This window comes from Tachypleus tridentatus, chromosome 11 (genome assembly GCF_004210375.1).
Source record: "Tachypleus tridentatus isolate NWPU-2018 chromosome 11, ASM421037v1, whole genome shotgun sequence".
Lineage (NCBI taxonomy): Eukaryota > Metazoa > Arthropoda > Merostomata > Xiphosura > Limulidae > Tachypleus > Tachypleus tridentatus.
In genome coordinates this window covers 23,448,551-23,469,949 of record NC_134835.1, presented here as the reverse complement: position 1 = coordinate 23,469,949, position 21,399 = coordinate 23,448,551, and the positions used below count along the sequence as shown (strand labels likewise).

The 21,399-nt window shown below is 34.8% G+C and overlaps 1 protein-coding gene and 1 long non-coding RNA gene across 2 annotated transcripts in view; one reads left to right on the top strand and one right to left on the bottom strand.

Moving 5' to 3' along the window:
• The window catches only part of LOC143231746 (ras-specific guanine nucleotide-releasing factor 2-like), a 133,634-nt gene extending 115,833 nt beyond the window's left edge, over nucleotides 1-17,801 (top strand). The window contains 12 exon segments of the mRNA XM_076466378.1: nucleotides 5,664-5,857; nucleotides 7,421-7,604; nucleotides 8,046-8,161; nucleotides 9,312-9,427; nucleotides 9,528-9,710; nucleotides 10,522-10,619; nucleotides 11,279-11,363; nucleotides 12,235-12,432; nucleotides 12,540-12,619; nucleotides 13,450-13,567; nucleotides 14,446-14,514; nucleotides 15,338-17,801. Of these exon segments, the coding sequence (XP_076322493.1) occupies nucleotides 5,664-5,857; nucleotides 7,421-7,604; nucleotides 8,046-8,161; nucleotides 9,312-9,427; nucleotides 9,528-9,710; nucleotides 10,522-10,619; nucleotides 11,279-11,363; nucleotides 12,235-12,432; nucleotides 12,540-12,619; nucleotides 13,450-13,567; nucleotides 14,446-14,514; nucleotides 15,338-15,481 (1,585 nt within the window). The 3' untranslated portion in view covers nucleotides 15,482-17,801.
• Nucleotides 9,678-19,551, bottom strand: LOC143231748 (uncharacterized). Its single transcript, XR_013017155.1, has 5 exons — nucleotides 18,217-19,551; nucleotides 15,295-15,543; nucleotides 13,475-13,543; nucleotides 12,079-12,399; nucleotides 9,678-9,799 (listed from the first exon to the last, which is right to left on the bottom strand). It is a non-coding gene; the product is annotated as an uncharacterized LOC143231748 (long non-coding RNA).
• Nucleotides 19,552-21,399: the final 1,848 nt, after the last annotated feature.

The following is a 21,399-nucleotide window of genomic DNA, read 5'->3' as shown; positions in this document are numbered from 1 at the left end:
CAACTGTCTTCTCACAACTGGCTGCAGACAGTGAGAAGGGGTAAGTGTTGTGGGTACTGTCTTCTCACAACTGGCTGCAGACAGTGAGAAAGGGTAGGTGTTGTGGGTACTGTCTTCTCACAACTGGCTGCAGATAATGAGAAGTGGTAAGTGTTGTGGGTACTGTCTTCTCACAACTGGCTGCAGACAGTGAGAAGGGGTAAGTGTTGTGGGTACTGTCTTCTCACAACTGGCTGCAGACAGTGAGAAAGGGTAGGTGTTGTGGGTACTGTCTTCTCACAACTGGCTGCAGATAATGAGAAGTGGTAAGTGTTGTGGGTACTGTCTTCTCACAACTGGCTGCAGATAATGAGAAGTGTTAAGTGTTGTGGGTACTGTCTTCTCACAACTGGCTGCAGACAGTGAGAAAGGGTAGGTGTTGTGGGTACTGTCTTCTCACAACTGGCTGCAGATAATGAGAAGTGGTAAATGTTGTGGGTACTGTCTTCTCACAACTGGCTGCAGACAGTTAGAAAGGGTAGGTGTTGTGGGTACTGTCTTCTCACAACTGGCTGCAGACAGTTAGAAAGGGTAGGTGTTGTGGGTACTGTCTTCTCACAACTGGCTGCAGACAGTGAGAAAGGGTAGGTGTTGTGGGTACTGTCTTCTCACAACTGGCTGCAGATAATGAGAAGTGGTAAGTGTTGTGGGTACTGTCTTCTCACAACTGGCTGCAGACAGTGAGAAAGGGTAGGTGTTGTGGGTACTGTCTTCTCACAACTGGCTGCAGACAGTTAGAAAGGGTAGGTGTTGTGGGTACTGTCTTCTCACAACTGGCTGCAGACAGTGAGAAAGGGTAGGTGTTGTGGGTACTGTCTTCTCACAACTGGCTGCAGATAATGAGAAGTGGTAAGTGTTGTGGGTACTGTCTTCTCACAACTGGCTGCAGACAGTGAGAAAGGGTAGGTGTTGTGGGTACTGTCTTCTCACAACTGGCTGCAGACAGTGAGAAAGGGTAGGTGTTGTGGGTACTGTCTTCTCACAACTGGCTGCAGACAGTGAGAAAGGGTAGGTGTTGTGGGTACTGTCTTCTCACAACTGGCTGCAGATAATGAGAAGTGGTAAATGTTGTGGGTACTGTCTTCTCACAACTGGCTGCAGACAGTGAGAAAGGGTAGGTGTTGTGGGTACTGTCTTCTCACAACTGGCTGCAGACAGTGAGAAAGGGTAGGTGTTGTGGGTACTGTCTTCTCACAACTGGCTGCAGACAGTGAGAAAGGGTAGGTGTTGTGGGTACTGTCTTCTCACAACTGGCTGCAGACAGTGAGAAAGGGTAGGTGTTGTGGGTACTGTCTTCTCACAACTGGCTGCAGATAATGAGAAGTGGTAAATGTTGTGGGTACTGTCTTCTCACAACTGGCTGCAGACAGTGAGAAAGGGTAGGTGTTGTGGGTACTGTCTTCTCACAACTGGCTGCAGACAGTGAGAAAGGGTAGGTGTTGTGGGTACTGTCTTCTCACAACTGGCTGCAGATAATGAGAAGTGGTAAGTGTTGTGGGCACTGTCTTCTCACAACTGGCTGCAGACAGTGAGAGGGGGTAGGTGTTGTGGGTACTGTCTTCTCACAACTGGCTGCAGACAGTGAGAGGGGGTAGGTGTTGTGGGTACTGTCTTCTCACAACTGGCTGCAGACAGTGAGAAAGGGTAAATGTTGTGGGTACTGTCTTCTCACAACTGGCTGCAGATAATGAGAAGTGGTAAGTGTTGTGGGTACTGTCTTCTCACAACTGGCTGCAGACAGTGAGAAGGGGTAAGTGTTGTGGGTACTGTCTTCTCACAACTGGCTGCAGACAGTGAGAAAGGGTAGGTGTTGTGGGTACTGTCTTCTCACAACTGGCTGCAGACAGTGAGAAAGGGTAGGTGTTGTGGGTACTGTCTTCTCACAACTGGCTGCAGATAATGAGAAGTGGTAAATGTTGTGGGTACTGTCTTCTCACAACTGGCTGCAGACAGTGAGAAGGGGTAAGTGTTGTGGGTACTGTCTTCTCACAACTGGCTGCAGACAGTGAGAAGGGGTAAGTGTTGTGGGTACTGTCTTCTCACAACTGGCTGCAGACAGTGAGAAAGGGTAGGTGTTGTGGGTACTGTCTTCTCACAACTGGCTGCAGACAGTGAGAAGGGGTAAGTGTTGTGGGTACTGTCTTCTCACAACTGGCTGCAGACAGTGAGAAAGGGTAGGTGTTGTGGGTACTGTCTTCTCACAACTGGCTGCAGATAATGAGAAGTGGTAAATGTTGTGGGTACTGTCTTCTCACAACTGGCTGCAGACAGTGAGAAAGGGTAGGTGTTGTGGGTACTGTCTTCTCACAACTGGCTGCAGACAGTGAGAAAGGGTAGGTGTTGTGGGTACTGTCTTCTCACAACTGGCTGCAGATAATGAGAAGTGGTAAGTGTTGTGGGCACTGTCTTCTCACAACTGGCTGCAGACAGTGAGAGGGGGTAGGTGTTGTGGGTACTGTCTTCTCACAACTGGCTGCAGACAGTGAGAGGGGGTAGGTGTTGTGGGTACTGTCTTCTCACAACTGGCTGCAGACAGTGAGAAAGGGTAGGTGTTGTGGGTTTTAGCACTCAATTCTACACTGATTGATTTTCCATGTTTGCTTATTAGTTTCATCCAAGTTTGGATTTTGTCTGTTAGATGTGATTCCGTCAATGCTTTTGGAAGCTACCACCACAGAAAGTTTCTGTTATGACTTTAACGTTATGGGTAGAAATTACAAGTGACACTATATTTTTAAGGTTTATCTTATATATCTTAGAGAGTTCTATGGTCACATTCATTATGTGTTGGAAATAAAACAGATATGTTGGAATTAGTTTATTCTTATGAAATTAAATTAAATATATCTATTTGCAAAGTAATCAGATTAATTAGCCTTTAAATTATGGTCAATTGAACAAAGAGGTAACTATCCCATTGTAGACTCACCAGTTAATTACATAATGTTTGTAAATAAATTACATGAGGTAATGTTACAAAGTATATTAGTAATTATGTTATCATTACAGAACATCACTTGACAAACTAAAAGAAAAAGCATATGGCAGACTGATTGTTACTGTTGTCTCAAAAATTAAAGACGTAGAATTCATTGAACTCTGGAAGGTTGTCTTATCACTAGTTGTTCTGTTCTGTGTTTTCAGTCATACTGTGGAAGGTTGTGTTACCACTAGTTGTTCTGTTTTGTGTTTTTAGTCATAATCTGGAAGGTTGTCTTATCACTAGTTGTTCTTTTCTGTGTTTTCAGTCATACCCTGGAAGGTTGCGTTACCACTGGTTGTTTTGTTTTGTGTTTTCAGTCATACTCTGGAAGGTTGTCTTATCACTGGTTGTTCTGTTCTGTGTTTTCAGTCATACTCTGGAAGGTTGCCTTACCACTAGTTGTTCTATTCTGTGTTTTCAGTCATACTCTGGAAGGTTGTCTTACTCCCAGTTGTTCTGTTCTGTGTTTTCAGTCATACTCTGGAAGGTTGTCTTACCACCAGTTCTGTCCTGTGTTTTCAGTCATACTCTGGAAGGTTGTCTTACCACCAGTTGTTCTGATGTGTGTTTTCAGTCATACTCTGGAAGGTTGTCATACCACTAGTTTTCTATCTTGTGTTTTCAGTCATGCCTGTGGTAGGTTTTCTTTCCAACTTGTTATTTTCTTATGTCCTTTGCTATTTTCTTAAAAAGTCATGTTATTGATTGATTTGCTCCATCTGTGCTCTTTCAAATATGTTGAAGGCCCCCTTGTAGACTAGCAATTACATTGATATTGCCTGAACCATATGTGCAGATGGTAATCTCAATAATCATTGGCCAGATTTTTCATTTTGATGATATTTTTGAAAGGTTATTTGATTGACTAGTAGCTTTATCCTCACGTTTTTAGCCATACTTGTAGAAAGCGTCTGATTGACTAGTAGCTTCATCCTCGTGTTTGTAGCCATACCTGTAGAAGTCATCTGATTGACTAGTAACTTCCACATCATATTTGTAGCCATACCTGTAGAAGTCATCTGATTAACCATTAGCTTCATCCTCGTGTTTGTAGCCATACCTGTAGAAGTCATCTGATTGACCAGTAGCTTCATCCTCGTGTTTGTAGCCATACCTGTAGAAGTCATCTGATTGACTAGTAACTTCAACATCATATTTGTAGCCATACCTGTAGAAGTCATCTGATTGACTAGTAACTTCCACATCATATTTGTAGCCATACCTGTAGAAGTCATCTGATTGACTAGTAACTTCAACATCATATTTGTAGCCATACCTGTAGAAGTCATCTGATTGACTAGTAACTTCAACATCATATTTGTAGCCATACCTGTAGAAGTCATCTGATTGACTAGTAACTTCAACATCATATTTGTAGCCATACCTGTAGAAGTCATCTGATTGACTAGCAGCTTCATCCTCATGTTTGTAGCCATACCTGTAGAAGTCATCTGATTGACTAGTAGCTTCATCCTTGTGTTTGTAGCCATATCTGTAGAAGTCATCTGATTGACTAGTAACTTCCACATCATATTTGTAGCCATACCTGTAGAAGTCATCTGATTGACTAGTAACTTCCACATCATATTTGTAGCCATACTTGTAGAAGTCATCTGATTGACTAGTAACTTCCACATCATATTTGTAGCCATACCTGTAGAAGTCATCTGATTGACTAGTAGCTTCATCCTCATGTTTGTAGCCATACCTGTAGAAGTCATCTGATTGATTAGTAACTTCATCCTCGTGTTTGTAGCCATACCTGTAGAAGTCATCTGATTGACTAGTAGCTTCATCCTCATATTTGTAGCCATACCTGTAGAAGTCATCTGATTGACTAGTAACTTCCACATTACATTTGTAGCCATACCTGTAGAAGTCATCTGATTGACTAGTAGCTTCATCCTCGTGTTTGTAGCCATACCTGTAGAAGTCATCTGATTGACTAGTAACTTCAACATCATATTTGTAGCCATACTTGTAGAAGTCATCTGATTGACCAGTAGCTTCATCCTCTTGTTTGTAGCCATACCTGTAGAAGTCATCTGATTAACTAGTAGCTTCATCCTCATGTTTGTAGCCGTACCTGTAGAAGTCATCTGATTGACTAGTAACTTCAACATCATATTTGTAGCCATACTTGTAGAAGTCATCTGATTGACCAGTAACTTCAACATCATATTTGTAGCCATACCTGTAGAAGTCATCTGATTGACTAGTAGCTTCATCCTCGTGTTTGTAGCCGTACCTGTAGAAGTCATCTGATTGACTAGTAACTTCAACATCATATTTGTAGCCATACCTGTAGAAGTCATCTGATTGACTAGTAGCTTCATCCTCGTGTTTGTAGCCGTACCTGTAGAAGTCATCTGATTGACTAGTAACTTCAACATCATATTTGTAGCCATACTTGTAGAAGTCATCTGATTGACCAGTAGCTTCATCCTCGTGTTTGTAGCCATACCTGTAGAAGTCATCTGATTGACTAGTAGCTTCATCCTCGTATTTGTAGCCATACCTGTAGAAGTCATCTGATTGACTACTAACTTCCACATCATATTTGTAGCCATATCTGTAGAAGTCATATGTTTAGATGATAAATCAACAAACTATGATTAACAAGAGTGGTTAACTTTTGCAGAACAATTGCCCCACAGCGCATACCTGAACGAACTTCACCAGTTAGAACTCCTGAAAACACGCCCCCTCAAACACCTCTTCCCTCAATGTCTTCTCCGATTCGTTTTCCTCTGGATAAACAACGGCAGATTCCACCACCGGTTCAGTCCAGCCAATCGGCTCCAAATGTTATGACATATTTAAGAGTCAGGGGAGGTATGGTAGTTTTTAATATTAAAATATATTGATAATGGTATGTTGAGATGTAATTAGAGAAAACAGACCTTTCCCACCATCAAACATAAACAAGTAAAAAACAAATTATAACTGTGCCATCTGATAAGCAGGTATAACCCCTGGTAAAGGTGCAATTCCAAAATTTGGAAATAAAAATAAAATGAACATTTTTATAAATGTGAATAAAATCTGTTTTTCCAGGATGTAACTTGATTAGTTTAAAGTTTCACAATTACATCTTCTTCAGGAGCTATCGATACTTTGCAGGTTCATTAACACTATGTAACAGAAGTTTTACTTTTTCCTGGACAGAAAGTGTTGTTTCCCAATTGCTTATGACAAATTGAAAAGACCTATTTCTCTATTCAAACTTTGTTTTTGTGACCTGAGAGCATATAACGAAAACATGATAGGAGACTATATTTGAGGACTGATACGTGAAAGTGATTTACATTACAGTCGCAAATCTGAAAAAACTACTCACTTCTAAACATTTTTTGTAACTTTAGTATAAATACACGTAAATATTGATTTATATGTTGTTTTATTCAGACCTTATGAAAATGTGCCCATTTTTACATAGAAAATAGGTTACTTCCTAAATTTCATTATCTAGGTCACAAAAGCAAAGTTCAAAGGGAATAATGACCATTTTCTGTACTTTTACAACATAAGCACTTAAGAAATAACATACTATCCAGGAACAAAACTTGTGTTACAAAGTGTAATCCAGTTAATTCTAAATAGGTTGTGATTTTAGTTACATTTATAGAAATGTCCATTAATAAACTCGAGTTTGCCTTAAACAAAAGTTTAGAATAATAAGATGGATATTTTATTTCTCTCATGGTGAGGGGTGTTCTCTGCAAAAAATTAAAATGTTTTAAAGAAAGGAGTTAGTTACAGGTTATTTATCTTTTACTTACCTAAAACTGGTGGCCACTCATGTGGTTGGCGTACTTAATTAGCATAGAACTTTGTATTGGAAATGAATCAAAATAAAACCTACCTGTGTGATTATAGTTCTTTGTATCTAAAGTATATAAACCTGGAAGATTAGTTGTAGAATATTCTGGCAAAACTAATAAAATATTCTATAAAAACCAATTTGTACATTTTTTGAGTACTTTTACTTTTTTCTTTGTTTCTTGGAATTAATTTGTCTTGGGGCTTCTGTTTAGCACAGAATTCCATCCATTGTGAGGAGTTGAACCTCACATTTAATTATTGTACATAATTAGATCTGTTATTAATGTAATGGAAGAACAAGATTGAGGCATGTTTTTTTATTTTAAAATTTTTTGATGTTTAGAAAAAAAAAGTTGGGTTTGATCATTGTTATAAGTCCTGAGGCTTATGGCTGAGCCACGGGAGCAGGATGGAGCACATCCTATACTGACACTCTGAGTATTACAATTTCTAAATAAAACTGGCAGGTGTGGGAATTTATTTTAATTTTACTTTTTCATTTAGAAATATTGTATTATATTTTGTGTGTTTACACATTTACTTCAAATATTTAACTTACTTTTGACATAATAGCAGTGGGGAAGAGAGGAAGCAGTGAAACTGAAAGTGGAAGTCCTTCAACCACTCCACGGAGTAGTTTCCAGACAGAGTCAACCATACTCTCAACTCCAAGAAGCAGCTTCCAGTACCCAGACTCTCCACAACATAGCAGTAAAGCTGGTGTGGTAGTGACTTCATCCCGGGCATCAACTCGCAGGTTCGTCAAATAATAATTAGTGAATTCATATAAAAATCTTTAGTACAGTACAAGACACACTCTGATGTTAGCTAAATCTTTGTTACAAACATGCCTCACTGCCTGTACATAAGTGTTTTTGAACAAGTATTCCATTAAGTTAAAAACTTTCTGTTCTAATTTTATCTCACATAATTTGTTTTGATTTTTTTTAAGATTATTCCACCTTATTCAAGTTCAGATTTGTTATTTATACTGTCAGTTCACAACATTAGTCAAGAACTGGGGAAAGTGAAAACTGATTAAAGAAACGTGCTCTTCATAACCAACTGTCTTGACAATAATTATGATTTTGTTCATTAATAACCTTTGTATACTTAGGTTTATGTTAATTATAAACGTTAAGAAAGTGTGCATTTCAGGGTTAGTAACTGGCGTTCACTTTGTACTGTGTTACTTTAGATCTAGCACAAGTTCAGCGGCAGCAGCGTTTGCAGCAGCCACAGCAGGGTCTAGTAATCCACCAGAACCACCGTCACAACCCCAATCACGAGCTGGTAGCCATTTTCCCAGTGCAGGTAGGTTTCAAGATGGGTTTGACGTTTTTTAAATCTGTACTAAGTTGCTGTAGTTTTAATAGTCCTAGGACATAGTTCAATATAAAACATGTGTTACTACTGATATAATGGGAGTTTTGAAACAGCAATAGTCTCAGGACATAGTTCAATATAAAACATGTGTTACTACTGATATAATGGGAGTTTTGAAACAGTGCTGGTTAATGTATTTAATGTCAATTTTAGGTTTAATAAATTCATTGAATGATGTTTATACCCAAGTCTGCTGTGTGATATGTTTTTGTCTTATCCATCTCAATTTGATACACTAATGATATATATATATATATATATATATATAGCAATGTAATGTCTATTTTTTTTCAGTGACATGTATATAAATTCAATTAGTGTATGTACTCTGGAGTGGTTGTTTTCATTTTTATATTCTCTGTGTGGAAAAGTTGTCTAGTGAATTTTAAAACTGACTCTAATTTCCTGAGGAGGACATTAAAGTCAGTATTTAAGAAAGACTCGGTGGCTGAAAGAAATTAAAAATTCCCAAAACACGGGGCTGTGGTGGTTTCCTAAACTAATTGTACTATTTAAAGCCAAAGTTTATATCAGGTGAAAGTTGTTATCAAACATTGTGAGTTTAATATACAAACAATAAATACAATGTCTTTATTTATGTGATACACTTAGATAACACACTGTCTATAGTTTTATGATTGCACTACTGCTACATAAACAATAATACAATGTCCTTGTTTGCATCAAACACTTAACATGCTGTTCACAATTGTGTGAATATATTCCTTCTATAAAAACATCTTTGTTTAAGATTTAAAATACATAATTGTACAAACCTAGTGTTGCTATAGAAACAATAAACGTATCTTTACTTGTGCAAAACACCTGAGACATTTTCAATAATTTTGTGAATGTCTTATTGATATACAAATAATAAACACATTTTTCTTTACATGAAACATCTAACAAAATATTCATAATTGTGTAAATGTATTGTTTTTATGCAAACAATAAATAAAACATTTTTATTTACATGAAATGTCGAACATATTTTTTATATATATTTGTCTCAAAAATCTTTTATTTAAATCTTTATAAGTCTAAGAAGTAAAGAATGAATTTAACCTGTACCTGACAGCTGGAACAGATTTGAAGATCCCCAATACAAAGGCCAAGCGAGAGTCTATGATTAGCACAGCTGCTACCATGAGAGTTTTGAACGTTCTACGTCACTGGGTATCCAAACATTCCCAGGTACTGGAGTTTTTTTATTTGTTTTTCTGATTTATGGAGATTTTTATTTTGATATTTGCATTCTTTAACTTCTGAAGATTACAAACTATTATTCTTTCAGGATTTTGAAAATGATCCTAAACTCCTCCAGTTGACAAATGATTTTTTAGAGGAACTAGTTCACAACACAAACTTGTTACCTGCTGAACACAAGGCAGCAGCTCAGATATTACAGATGATAAGCAAACAAGATCAAGAAAAGACAACAAAAGTTGAACTGGATGTTCTACTGTCACCACCTATGGTAAGATGTGGTACACGTGACATGATAAACTTACCCCATCAGGAAATGTATTACTTATATCTTGTTCATGTCACAGATGTACCTGTGTTCTAAATCAGAGAGGAAAGGAACAGAGGTTCACATTACTTAAGTTTAAATACTAAACAGCTTGGTTAGTTTCACAGATGTCTCTATGTTCTAAATCAGAGAGGAAAGGAACAAAGGTTCACATTACTTAAGTTTAAATACTAAACAGCTTGGTTAGTTTCACAGATGTCTCTATGTTCTAAATCAGAGAGGAAAGGAACAAAGGTTCACATTACTTAAGTTTAAATACTAAACAGCTTGGTTAGTTTCACAGATGTCTCTATGTTCTAAATCAGAGAGGAAAGGAACAAAGGTTCACATTACTTAAGTTTAAATACTAAACAGCTTGGTTAGTTTCACAGATGTCTCTATGTTCTAAATCAGAGAGGAAAGGAACAGAGGTTCACATTACTTAAGTTTAAATACTAAACAGCTTGGTTAGTTTCACAGATGTCTCTATGTTCTGAATCAGAGAGGAAAGGAACAAAGGTTCACATTACTTAAGTTTAAATACCAAACAGCTTGGTTAGTTTCACAGATATCTCTATGTTCTAAATCAGAGAGGAAAGGAACAAAGGTTCACATTACTTAAGGTTAATTACTAAACAACTTGGTTATTTACAATGTGAAGTTTTTATTTTACTTTTTATTCTGTATTTTAGATATTGTTCGTTAGGCAATGAAAATGAGGTAACCTTGAATTTCAAAACTTTGTCATTTATCTTTAAAGCAATTTCTTTTTCAGATTCCAAGTAAGGAAACTATAGAGACTTTATCAGCTTTGGAATTGGCTGAAGGAATGACTTTCCTGGATCACCAGATTTTTATCTCCATCAGGAGCGAGTGAGTGTAGTTTATTGTCCAATCTTTATTATGTTTAATATCAAAAGAAAAATGTGAGTGGATGAAAAGTTTAAGATTTCTATTTATTGTTTTGATTCTGGTTACGTATCTGTATGATTCTGGTTACATATCTGTATTTTTAACCTGAATCACACCTTGTAAACTAAAGAGTCAGGTTAAATTTGCTATGCTTGAGGTATCTTGAACTGTTAATTAGCAGAAGAACAAGTCCGTAACTTTTTTGATTGACTGTCACTTTTATAGCATGCTCACAGCAGAAATTGCATGGGCATTCAGTAGCATTGTGTCTCAAACCTTGTGATCTGTCGTACTGCTCACTTACCATTAATTTGAGCCACTTCTGGCACAAAAATATTTTACCTTTGATTTCAGATGCAGTCACTTCTTTTCAATCAAACCTCATAAGAAGAATAGATATTCAATACATAAAAATCATAACTTTCAATAAGAGCAGTTGTTGATTTGATAGCTCAGGCTTAGTAAAGTTTTTACTTCTTTACTGTGACAAAAACAAAACAAGATAATGATTTGTGTAACTGACTGTTCATCAGAGGCTCCACCTTTGTAACAGTGTCTGTTTTAAACTGTAAGAATATTTTATGTGTCTTACTTTTGTAACATTTATGTATCATTTACAGAGAATTTCTTGGGCAAGCATGGATGAAAGCTGAGAAAACAACAAAAGCTCCACATATCATACTGATGACTAGGAGATTTAACGATGTAAGTTGTTGAAAGGTTTCTTATTGGTAGTAGCTATGGAGTTAAACTATTTAGATGAAAAAAACATTAATAGCAGAAGCCACATAGTTCATTTGGTGTGTGATCCTAGGTGATGTGTAAATTAGGCAATCATTGGTAGTGATTATCCTATCGTCCTGAGATTAGGAGGGACCTTGTTTTGAGAAAGGAGGAATGTGGTAGTGTACATTTATACTGATGATAACAGTTCCAGTACTGAACATGCATTATCTAGAACTGATTCAAGTTACAGTATGCTAATAAGCCAATGGATCAAAAGGAGTTGAAACCAGCACCAGTTTATATCTATTAATTTTTCTGGTCATAAGGATTGGCAATAGGATTATGAAAGGTTTTATTTAAATTGTTAACACTTCTTACAACTATTCAGCTTCCTCTGTGGATAACTTGTTTACCTTAATCTGTTGATTGTAAAAACTTGTATCTGGTAAAGTATCTTGTTTGTTTTGATGTTGACCACAGTGTTACATTGTAGTCTACTTGCATTTTGCCCAACACAGGTATTGAAACCTGTTTTTTTATAACATTATAAAACCTCTTACTTACCACCGAGAAACCAGGGATCTTATAGAAAATTATTTTTTATTTCAGGGAAATTATTGTTATGACATATTTTATGCTGACATGTTTTGCTTGAGGGGAAAAATAAGGTTAATACCTCAAAATAATAACTTACTACTTTCACTTATTTTCAAGTGATGGCGAGGTATTCGAACACCTGGAGTGCAATCAACAAAAACTTTATAGTTTCTGGGTATTGTGAACATCCATACTTCAGTACATACAGTTGCATGAAAACAGTTTCTTTAGATTGGTAGTTTTAATCCAACAGGTGAGTCGGCTAGTTGTGTCCGAAATCATGAGAACTCCAGAGATGGCTAAGAGGGTGTGCGTCATTGAAAAGTGGGCAGCAGTAGCTGACATATGTCGCTGTCTTCACAACTTTAATGGTGTCCTCCAGATCTGTGCAGCATTTATGAACAGTTCAGTGTTTCGACTAAAGAAAACGTGGGAAAAGGTTTCTAAAACAGTACGTACCTTAAATCATTTTATTTATTTATTATATATATATATTTTATATTGTATTAGATAAGGCTGCAAGATCTGTTAACTGAATATATTTTATTTCTAAACTAGACCAAGCAGACAGTTGACAAACTGCAAGTCCTAGTCTCAGCTGATGGGAGGTTTCGGAACATGAGGGATGCCCTTCACAGGTTAAAATTGACACTTTTTTTTTTTTTTAATTTCACAGGTAGCTTTTGTATGAGAGAAAAAAAGGTAATAGTTGTATAACATGTTAAGATACAGATTTTGTTTGAGCGGCTGAGTTTTGCAGGTTAGCAGTTAATCATTTGAAAGCCAATTAACAAGTTATCAACTTACGGATTAGGATTCAATGTTATGTGATTGGATAAAACTTAGAACTTGTATGACACAAGGTGGGAATCACCCCTTGTGTGAAAGTCCAGTTGTTATGTGACACCAATTGCTTTGTAGTTCCATATGAGAGGGTGAGAGTCCAATAGTTGTATGACACAGGTGGAGAGAGTCCAGTAATTGTGTGATTAACATTACTTCAGAGTTCTGTATGAGGGAGTGAAAGTCCAGTAGTTGTGTGACACCAGTTGCAATGTGGTTCTGTATAACTTTAGTAGTTTAAGATTTTGTTTTATATAAGGGGTAACAGTACACTAACTTGTCTACTAGTTTAATATTAGTTCTCTGCTACTGACAAGAACAACAATCTTGTTTGTTTTTAAACATAAAAATGTGTAATGGGTTATTTGTGTTCCTTTCCTACTGTAGGGATCAAACCCTAAATTTTAGCATTATACACCTTCAAGCCACAGAGAGAATTTGCATGTGAAATTTAGGAAAGCAAACTTAATCAAAACCACTTTTAGAAGGAAAAAAACATGAGATTCGTCTTCAAATAATGAAGAATATAAATATTCAAAAGTATTTAAAAAATGTAACATATAGTGAACAAACAACTTTAAAAAGCTTCTATTATAACTAATATAAAATCATGTTTCCATTCCAGGTGTGACCCACCATGTATTCCTTACCTGGGCATGTACCTCACAGACTTGTCTTTTATTGAAGAAGGTACTCCAAACTTCACCGATGAAGGGCTGCTAAATTTTTCGAAAATGAGAATGGTAAGTTCGAGTTTATTTTAAATATAATTTATCCATGTAACAGTTTGTTTGCAGTTAAGTTAAAAATAACATTTTAAGCATTCCCTTAGTTCTTATGCATTTTATTAGTATAATTATGTCAGGATTAACAAATAACTTGGTTTTTTAAAAATTTTACCTTAAAAGTGCTATAGTATCAAAATTAATAGGACACAAATTCCATTTTAATTCTTATATAAATGGTTAAACTGAAAAGTTGCAAAGCATCAGACTCCAGAAAAGGAACTTGCAACGTTCTAATAAACAGTTAAACATAGGATTACCATGGTTACATCTAAAATGTATAGGCAACTCCTATCACAAGATTATGAAAACCTTGAACTGCAACTTTAATAAAAAAGGTCTCAGCTTGTATGTATGAAAAGTCCTGTTTACGAGATAATAATTCATATGTATTCACATTCTTCATACTGTTTATTAGTAATGAAATAACAGTGTTTACTAATAATGTAACATAAACTGACTGTACAAAATGACACTTAAACTTGACACTCTACCATCTTTGTACTTCCACTTGGGATTACCACAGAGGAAAACTTTGAGACTTCTTACTAGTTGTCATGGTATATTTCTACGGCTTGAGACACTACATAACACTCTGAGTAAACAATTCTCTGATCATATTGACAAAATATTCACATATTAGATTGGAATATGTTGCACACTGTTGAGTCGTAATACCAACAGTATGAAGTTTCGTTTTATCTCGTCTGTGAGATACTTTCTTATATGTTTGACACATTATCTTGTACATACAAGTTAATGTTTATTTCACTTTGTAGTTCAGGGCTTCTATACAAGATAACATTTAATTGTGTGTGGATATTTAATGTTTCCAGATTGCTCACGTGATTCGGGAAATTCGCCACTTTCAGCAAACTCCCTACAAAATTCAAATGAGTCCAAAGGTAATAAATTTGGTAATTTTCTTTAGTTCCTGTGTATCAGCTAACTACTTTTATCCTCCTATGAAAACTTAAAAGCTGAATTTGAACTGTTCATGACAATAAAAATTAATTATTAAAAAAAAATATATATATGTATTATTTATGGAACCTTATTTTAATAACAAATAAAGTAATACATTTAAAACAAGGAGCAAGAACCAGTTAGAAAGTGTAGATAAAACGTTGGTACATGTACATTGTTTATTTAGTCAGGCTTCATTTTTCTCTTTTGTTACTTTCATATATCACAGGCCATTCTTTAAATGTATTATTGTCATTGTTTTTCTTTTCTCCTAAAGCTGTGAAAGTTTAATAACTTACTGTTTTCTTCTCACGAACTATTCTGAAATTTAACCCAACAATCATTCAGATCTTGTGAACAAGATGTCAGTTTAATACAGGTTGTTAACGGCATATTTTGATCTTATCCGAGCACAAGCTTCCGTTTATAAATCAAAACTTTATTTTTCTAACAGTTATGTATATTTTTTACAGATAACAAGCCTTGGTTTAGATACTAAATAAGTTTCATGGGAGTTGCCCAAATGATTTCACGTATAGTTTAGTGAACAGTTGCATATAAAGTTTGCCTTTTAAGACAAATGAATGTTCAACTGTTGTCACAGTTTTTAAAAATTTAATACTTTACATATCAGACGTGTTCTCCAAACAGTGGTTATCTAAATAAAAAGCACGTGATAATATTTTTTATTTTTATAATCAACATTTCAAGTAATTCACCTCAGTGGATAGTAACATATTAATACTATAGCTTTTTTGGCAGGTTACGAATTATCTTCTTGATGAGAAACGTTTGATGCAGGATGATGAACTGTACCAGTTATCTCTGTGTCTAGAGCCTCGGCTGTCACGACTCAGCACGAAGATTCTTCTTCCACCATCGTCGTTCGGTAGCCATGGATCTTGAAATTTTCCAGCTACCACGTCTCTTACCCCACTTCTGATACTACTGTTGTTTCATGTGGCTTTCTGGAGAACAAAGTTATCCTAAATAAAGTTAGGGATTTTGACTGGTGCTGTAACTTGCAGGATTTCAGGCATTGACCAGCCTTGAACTTTGAACACTAACAAACCAAATTTTGAACAGAATTTTTCTTCAAGTAAAATTTTTCATGAAAATATGTATTAAACACTGACCAGAATGATTTTAAGAAAGTCCTGTTCACATTTCATGGCTGGTCAAAGAAAGTGCCAAATGTTAAATATTTCTGTATGTATATATATGTGTGTGTCTACATTTCAACTTCCTATGAACTTGTACAAGTATCTAATCTTATTTTCCCTGAATTAAAGTATACCGTGTTCAAGTTCAGTGGCAGGAATGGCAAAGCTCAGTATTTATGTGCCATCAGTATCAGAATCTATGAATAATAAAATATTAACAGTAAAATTGTTTAACGTACCGTCTTAATGATCTTGTTACTTAAAACACAACTTCAGTGTTGTTAGTGTAGTGAATTATTATATTGTAAGTTGATCTTTGTTAGTTCAAATAGCATGAAGTTTGTACTGTTATCTCTCTACTCACATAATAGTCTGTGAACGTAATCTTTATATTGGTGATACAGTTTGTAGAATTCCTTCAAAGGGGTCCCTCATCCTAACTTTTTGTCTCTAATATTTAAACGTTGGGATAAAATAACAAAAGGCCAGAGCTATGTTGTAAGTACAACGTGTGATTATGAAGTTGTCTCGTGTACATAATTATGTGGTTCTAACTTGTTACGATCAGAACTTTCAGTAAGCCTTGTTCTTTCTCAATGTTGTTGGCTATCAGTGCCATTTTGCTGTGATGAGATATATACTTCTATACGTTTTTAAAGTCGACAGTTACTCTAGTTACGTCTGTGTAGAATTTCCATTCACAAACATACACTAATGCAGGTGACAACCAATTTGACTGTAGAAACACATATATGAAAGTATGTTCAAAAACAGTAATTTGGAAATACTAGTAACAAACATGTACTAGCCTTTAAAGTAAAAATAACTTTCACTGTTTTCAGTGTATATTTTTGTGGTTTTATCATTGTTACATGGCGTTCTTTTGTTGTTGTTGTGAACTCTGGTGCCTTCCATGTTCTGTATAACGAGGGGATTATCTGCTTTACATAAAGGCTTAGGAAGGTACCTATATTGATGTTCATATCTTTATTATTTAGTGTCAACAGAGCAAGTGAATTCATATAAGATAAAGAAACAACAATCATCTTTATCATATGGCTGTGTACTTAAGGATTCAGATTGTGAATTATTTTTTGAAGAAGTTTAGTGAGATAAAGAGAATGTTTGAAGGTAAGTAATAATCTGGTGGAAAAAGAAACGTTTTTGAAGTACCTACCCTATCCCTGTATTACGAGAGCTTGTTAAAATACGTGTACTAACATTGGAAACGAATCCGTCAACAGAATAGTTCTTACTACAGGTCAGTTAAAGTTGAAATACTGCAAACATGACAGACGTTTACTATCCTCTTCACACATCCAGTGAGAATAAATATCAAATTATGTTTAAACTGCAAAAATTGCACATTGCAGCTATTTTCAAAATATAAAGATGTTTTGTTTTTTTCCTGAGCATTAGGATCTCTTAAACCATGTTTTCTTCAGTACTCTTCTTTGCATATAATAAATTATTGTCATGCAGCTTTTGATTGTGCTGTTGACTGATTTTTCACAAGTGTTCTAATTTTCTACACTTAAGCTATTTTCATGCTTGCTGTGGCCCCAGGAGACATGTATCTATAAAGAACTTTAATATGACACCCGTGACGAATTTGATGTTAGTTGTGTATATGGATGACTGACTGTATTAATCATGTAAGTGTTGAGACAATCACTTCCAAATGAAGTTTGACTCTTAATTTACAACCATGATAACCCACTTATGTATTTCCTTAACAAAAACTTCCATTGGTGCATGTAAGAAATGTAACAGCATGCCCAAGCATTTGTTTTTTAATTCCTAAGTGAATTTACAACTTGTCAGTGTTGTATTTATTGAAACTCTCATTAAAACATTTTTTGAGTATTTGGTGAACTGTGGTAAATTTCTTAAAGTCTATTTGTTGTTGCTAACATTTTAAGTTCAACCGTTCGACCAGCATGCTAACAAATGCAGTATTAAAATTCAATGTATTTTAATGTTATCATCTTCTACATTTCTCTGTTTTTATTCTAGCACCTAACTGTTGTGAACATGGAATAAATTTTGGAAAGATGTTTTAACTTGTGTACATTGTCTTTCTTAACCATAGTTAAACTCAACAAGTTAAACTTTATCGTCTCAGGAGAGAGTTTCAGATAAACCATAAACCACGATCATTATGGTTAATTATCAATAAATTGGGGGAAAAAAAAAAGACATCACTGGCAAAAACAATAATCCTTAATATGTGTGTGTTTTCTCATAGCAAAGTGACATTGGACTACCTTCTATGTCCACCAAGGGGAATTAAACCCCTGATTTTAGCACTATAAACCTGTACACTTACTGCTTGACCAGCAAGGAACTAGTCCTTCATGTGAGACTTAAGTTCATGGGAAACTTGTCAGTTATGCAACACTTAATTTTAGATGTCTGAACAAGGTTTTTTTTTAATAGAAGAGATCCATAAAAAGTTAACTTTAAAATTAAACTTACACATTTTGCACTGAAGTACCGATAATGCTTTTGTCAAGAAGAGGTGCCATATCAGATAACTTTTGTCAAGAGGTGCCATATCAGATAACTTTTGTCAAGAAGAGGTGCCATATCAGATAACTTTTGTCAAGAGGTGCCATATCAGATAACTTTTGTCAAGAGGTGCCATATCAGATAACTTTTGTCAAGAGGTGCTATATCAGATAACTTTTGTCAAGAAGAGGTGCCATATCAGATAACTTTTGTCAAGAAGAGGTGCCATATCAGATAACTTTTGTCAAGAAGAGGTGCCATATCAGATAACTTTTGTCAAGAAGAGGTGCCATATCAGATAACTTTTGTCAAGAAGAGGTGCCATATCAGATAACTTTTGTCAAGAGGTGCCATATCAGATAACTTTTGTCAAGAGGTGCCATATCAGATAGAACGCCTGGGTTCGAATTACATTTAAAACAACTCACTTTACAAATTAGTACTTATATGTTTCATTACAAATATTTTAAAAGAACTGGTGGTTTATTTGAATAATTTTTACTAGTTATTTTTTAAGTAAAGTATTACTTAATATTCGGGTCTCTAATGAAACAAAATGGTGGCCACAAAAATCAACTACTTAAAACCACCTTTAAAATGTCTGAATATCAACAATGAATTTATTATAAATAATTAAAAACAATAGTTCTTATTTACACAATTTAAAACTTTATTGAGATGGCACAGATCACATCAAAACTTGTAGAGTGGAGTGGAAGATGTGTGGCTTGAATAGTTTTAAATTATGTAAATAGGAAATGTTTAATATTATTTATTGTAATTTTAAATATTATACAAGGGCTGGTAATTAATATTAACCGACTATTTCACAGTACTGGATGAACAAAACTAATCGAATCAGATATACATGTACCCCATACTTAGCTAAGAAAAAGAAAACAAATAATACATAAAAAAATTAATTTTATAAAGATAAGTAGGAAAGAATATAAACATAACCTGTCGAAATATCACTATTCTGACTCAGACAAACATAATTTACCAAGGTATGGATAAAATAATTTACATTTTATGTAAGTAGTTTTGACTTTCTTGGTTCAACACTTTTTTGTAACATTAAAACTTTCTATATTACAATGGCCAGCTAGGTTTGTGTACATATTGTTTGTAGTTAATTTAATTTATTTCATTACTATGGCCAGCTAGGTTTGTGTACATATTTTTTGTATTTAATTTAATTTATTTCATTACAATGGCCAGCTAGGTTTGTGTACATATTGTTTGTATTTAATTTAATTTATTTCTTCTTATACTTGTTATAGATTTAAAGTTTCCTGTAATTTAGATTTGTTTTGAACATTTGCTCAAAGCTACTCTATGACTAGCTGACCCTAATTTGTAGAGAATACAGTAGTATCTCTAGCTGACCCTAATTTTGTAATGAATACAGTTGTGTATCTCTAGCTGACCCTAATTTGTAATGAATACAGTAGTATCTCTAGCTGACCCTAATTTTGTAATGAATACAGTTGTGTATCTCTAGCTGACCCTAATTTTGAATGATTACAGTAGTGTATCTCTAGCTGACCCTAATTTTGAATGAATACAGTAGTGTATCTCGAGCTGACTCTAATTTTGTAATGAATACAGTAGTGTATATCTAGCTGACCCTAATTTTGTAATGAATACAGTAGTATATCTCTAGCTGACCCTAATTTTGAATACAGTAGTGTATTTTTTAGCTGATCCTAATTTTGAATGATTACAATAGTGTATCTCTAGCTGACCCTAATTTTGAATGAATACAGTAGTGTATCTCTAGCTGACCCTAATTTTGTAATGAATACAGTAGTGTATCTCTAGCTGACCCTAATTTTGTAATGAATACAGTAGTGTATTTTTTAGCTGATCCTAATTTTGAATGATTACAGTAGTGTATCTCTAGCTGACCCTAATTTTGAATGAATACAGTAGTGTATCTCTAGCTGACCCTAATTTTGAATGAATACAGTAGTGTATCTCTAGCTGACTCTAATTTTGTAATGAATACAGTAGTGTATATCTAGCTGACCCTAATTTTGAATGAATACAGTAGTGTATATCTAGCTGACCCTAATTTTGAATGAATACAGTAGTGTATCTCTAGCTGACCCTAATTTTGAATACAGTAGTGTATTTTTTAGCTGATCCTAATTTTGAATGATTACAGTAGTGTATCTCTAGCTGACCCTAATTTTGAATGAATACAGTAGTGTATCTCTAGCTGACCCTAATTTTGAATGAATACAGTAGTGTATCTCTAGCTGACTCTAATTTTGTAATGAATACAGTAGTGTATATCTAGCTGACCCTAATTTTGAATGAATACAGTAGTGTATATCTAGCTGACCCATATTTTGAATGAATACAGTAGTGTATCTCTAGCTGACCCTAATTTTGAATGAATACAGTAGTGTATCTCTAGCTGACCCTAATTTTGAATGAATACAGTAGTGTATCTCTAGCTGACTCTAATTTTGTAATGAATACAGTAGTGTATATCTAGCTGACCCTAATTTTGAATGAATACAGTAGTGTATATCTAGCTGACCCATATTTTGAATGAATACAGTAGTGTATCTCTAGCTGACCCTAATTTTGAATGAATACAGTAGTGTATCTCTAGCTGACTCTAATTTTGTAATGAATACAGTAGTGTATATCTAGCTGACCCTAATTTTGAATGAATACAGTAGTGTATATCTAGCTGACCCATATTTTGAATGAATACAGTAGTGAATACCCAGGTTTAGAAAATGTTGGACTAGAAGGAAGGCAGTTTGTCAGTATCACTCACCACATACGTTTTGACAAAATTCAAGTCTATGATCAGCAGATAGGAAGTTTCAGTGCCCTAACCATGAAGCCTTCAATTTGTGGAATCACATGTTATTAAAAAGCTTATTATGGGTTAAATTTAAGCTACAATTGCAAACTGGTTCTACAACTAACATTTTTTGTCAAATTTAACTTTTTTATTTTTATTTTTCAAATATAGCTCAGGAAACAATAACTTTTGGTATGCATTTTAAAAAAGATGTAGAATACAAAAGATATAATGCAATAACAAAAAACTTAAATATTTAAAAACATGGAAAATGTTATATTATTCAAAAGGAGCAGTTTCTGCTAAATATAAAAAAACCAGGT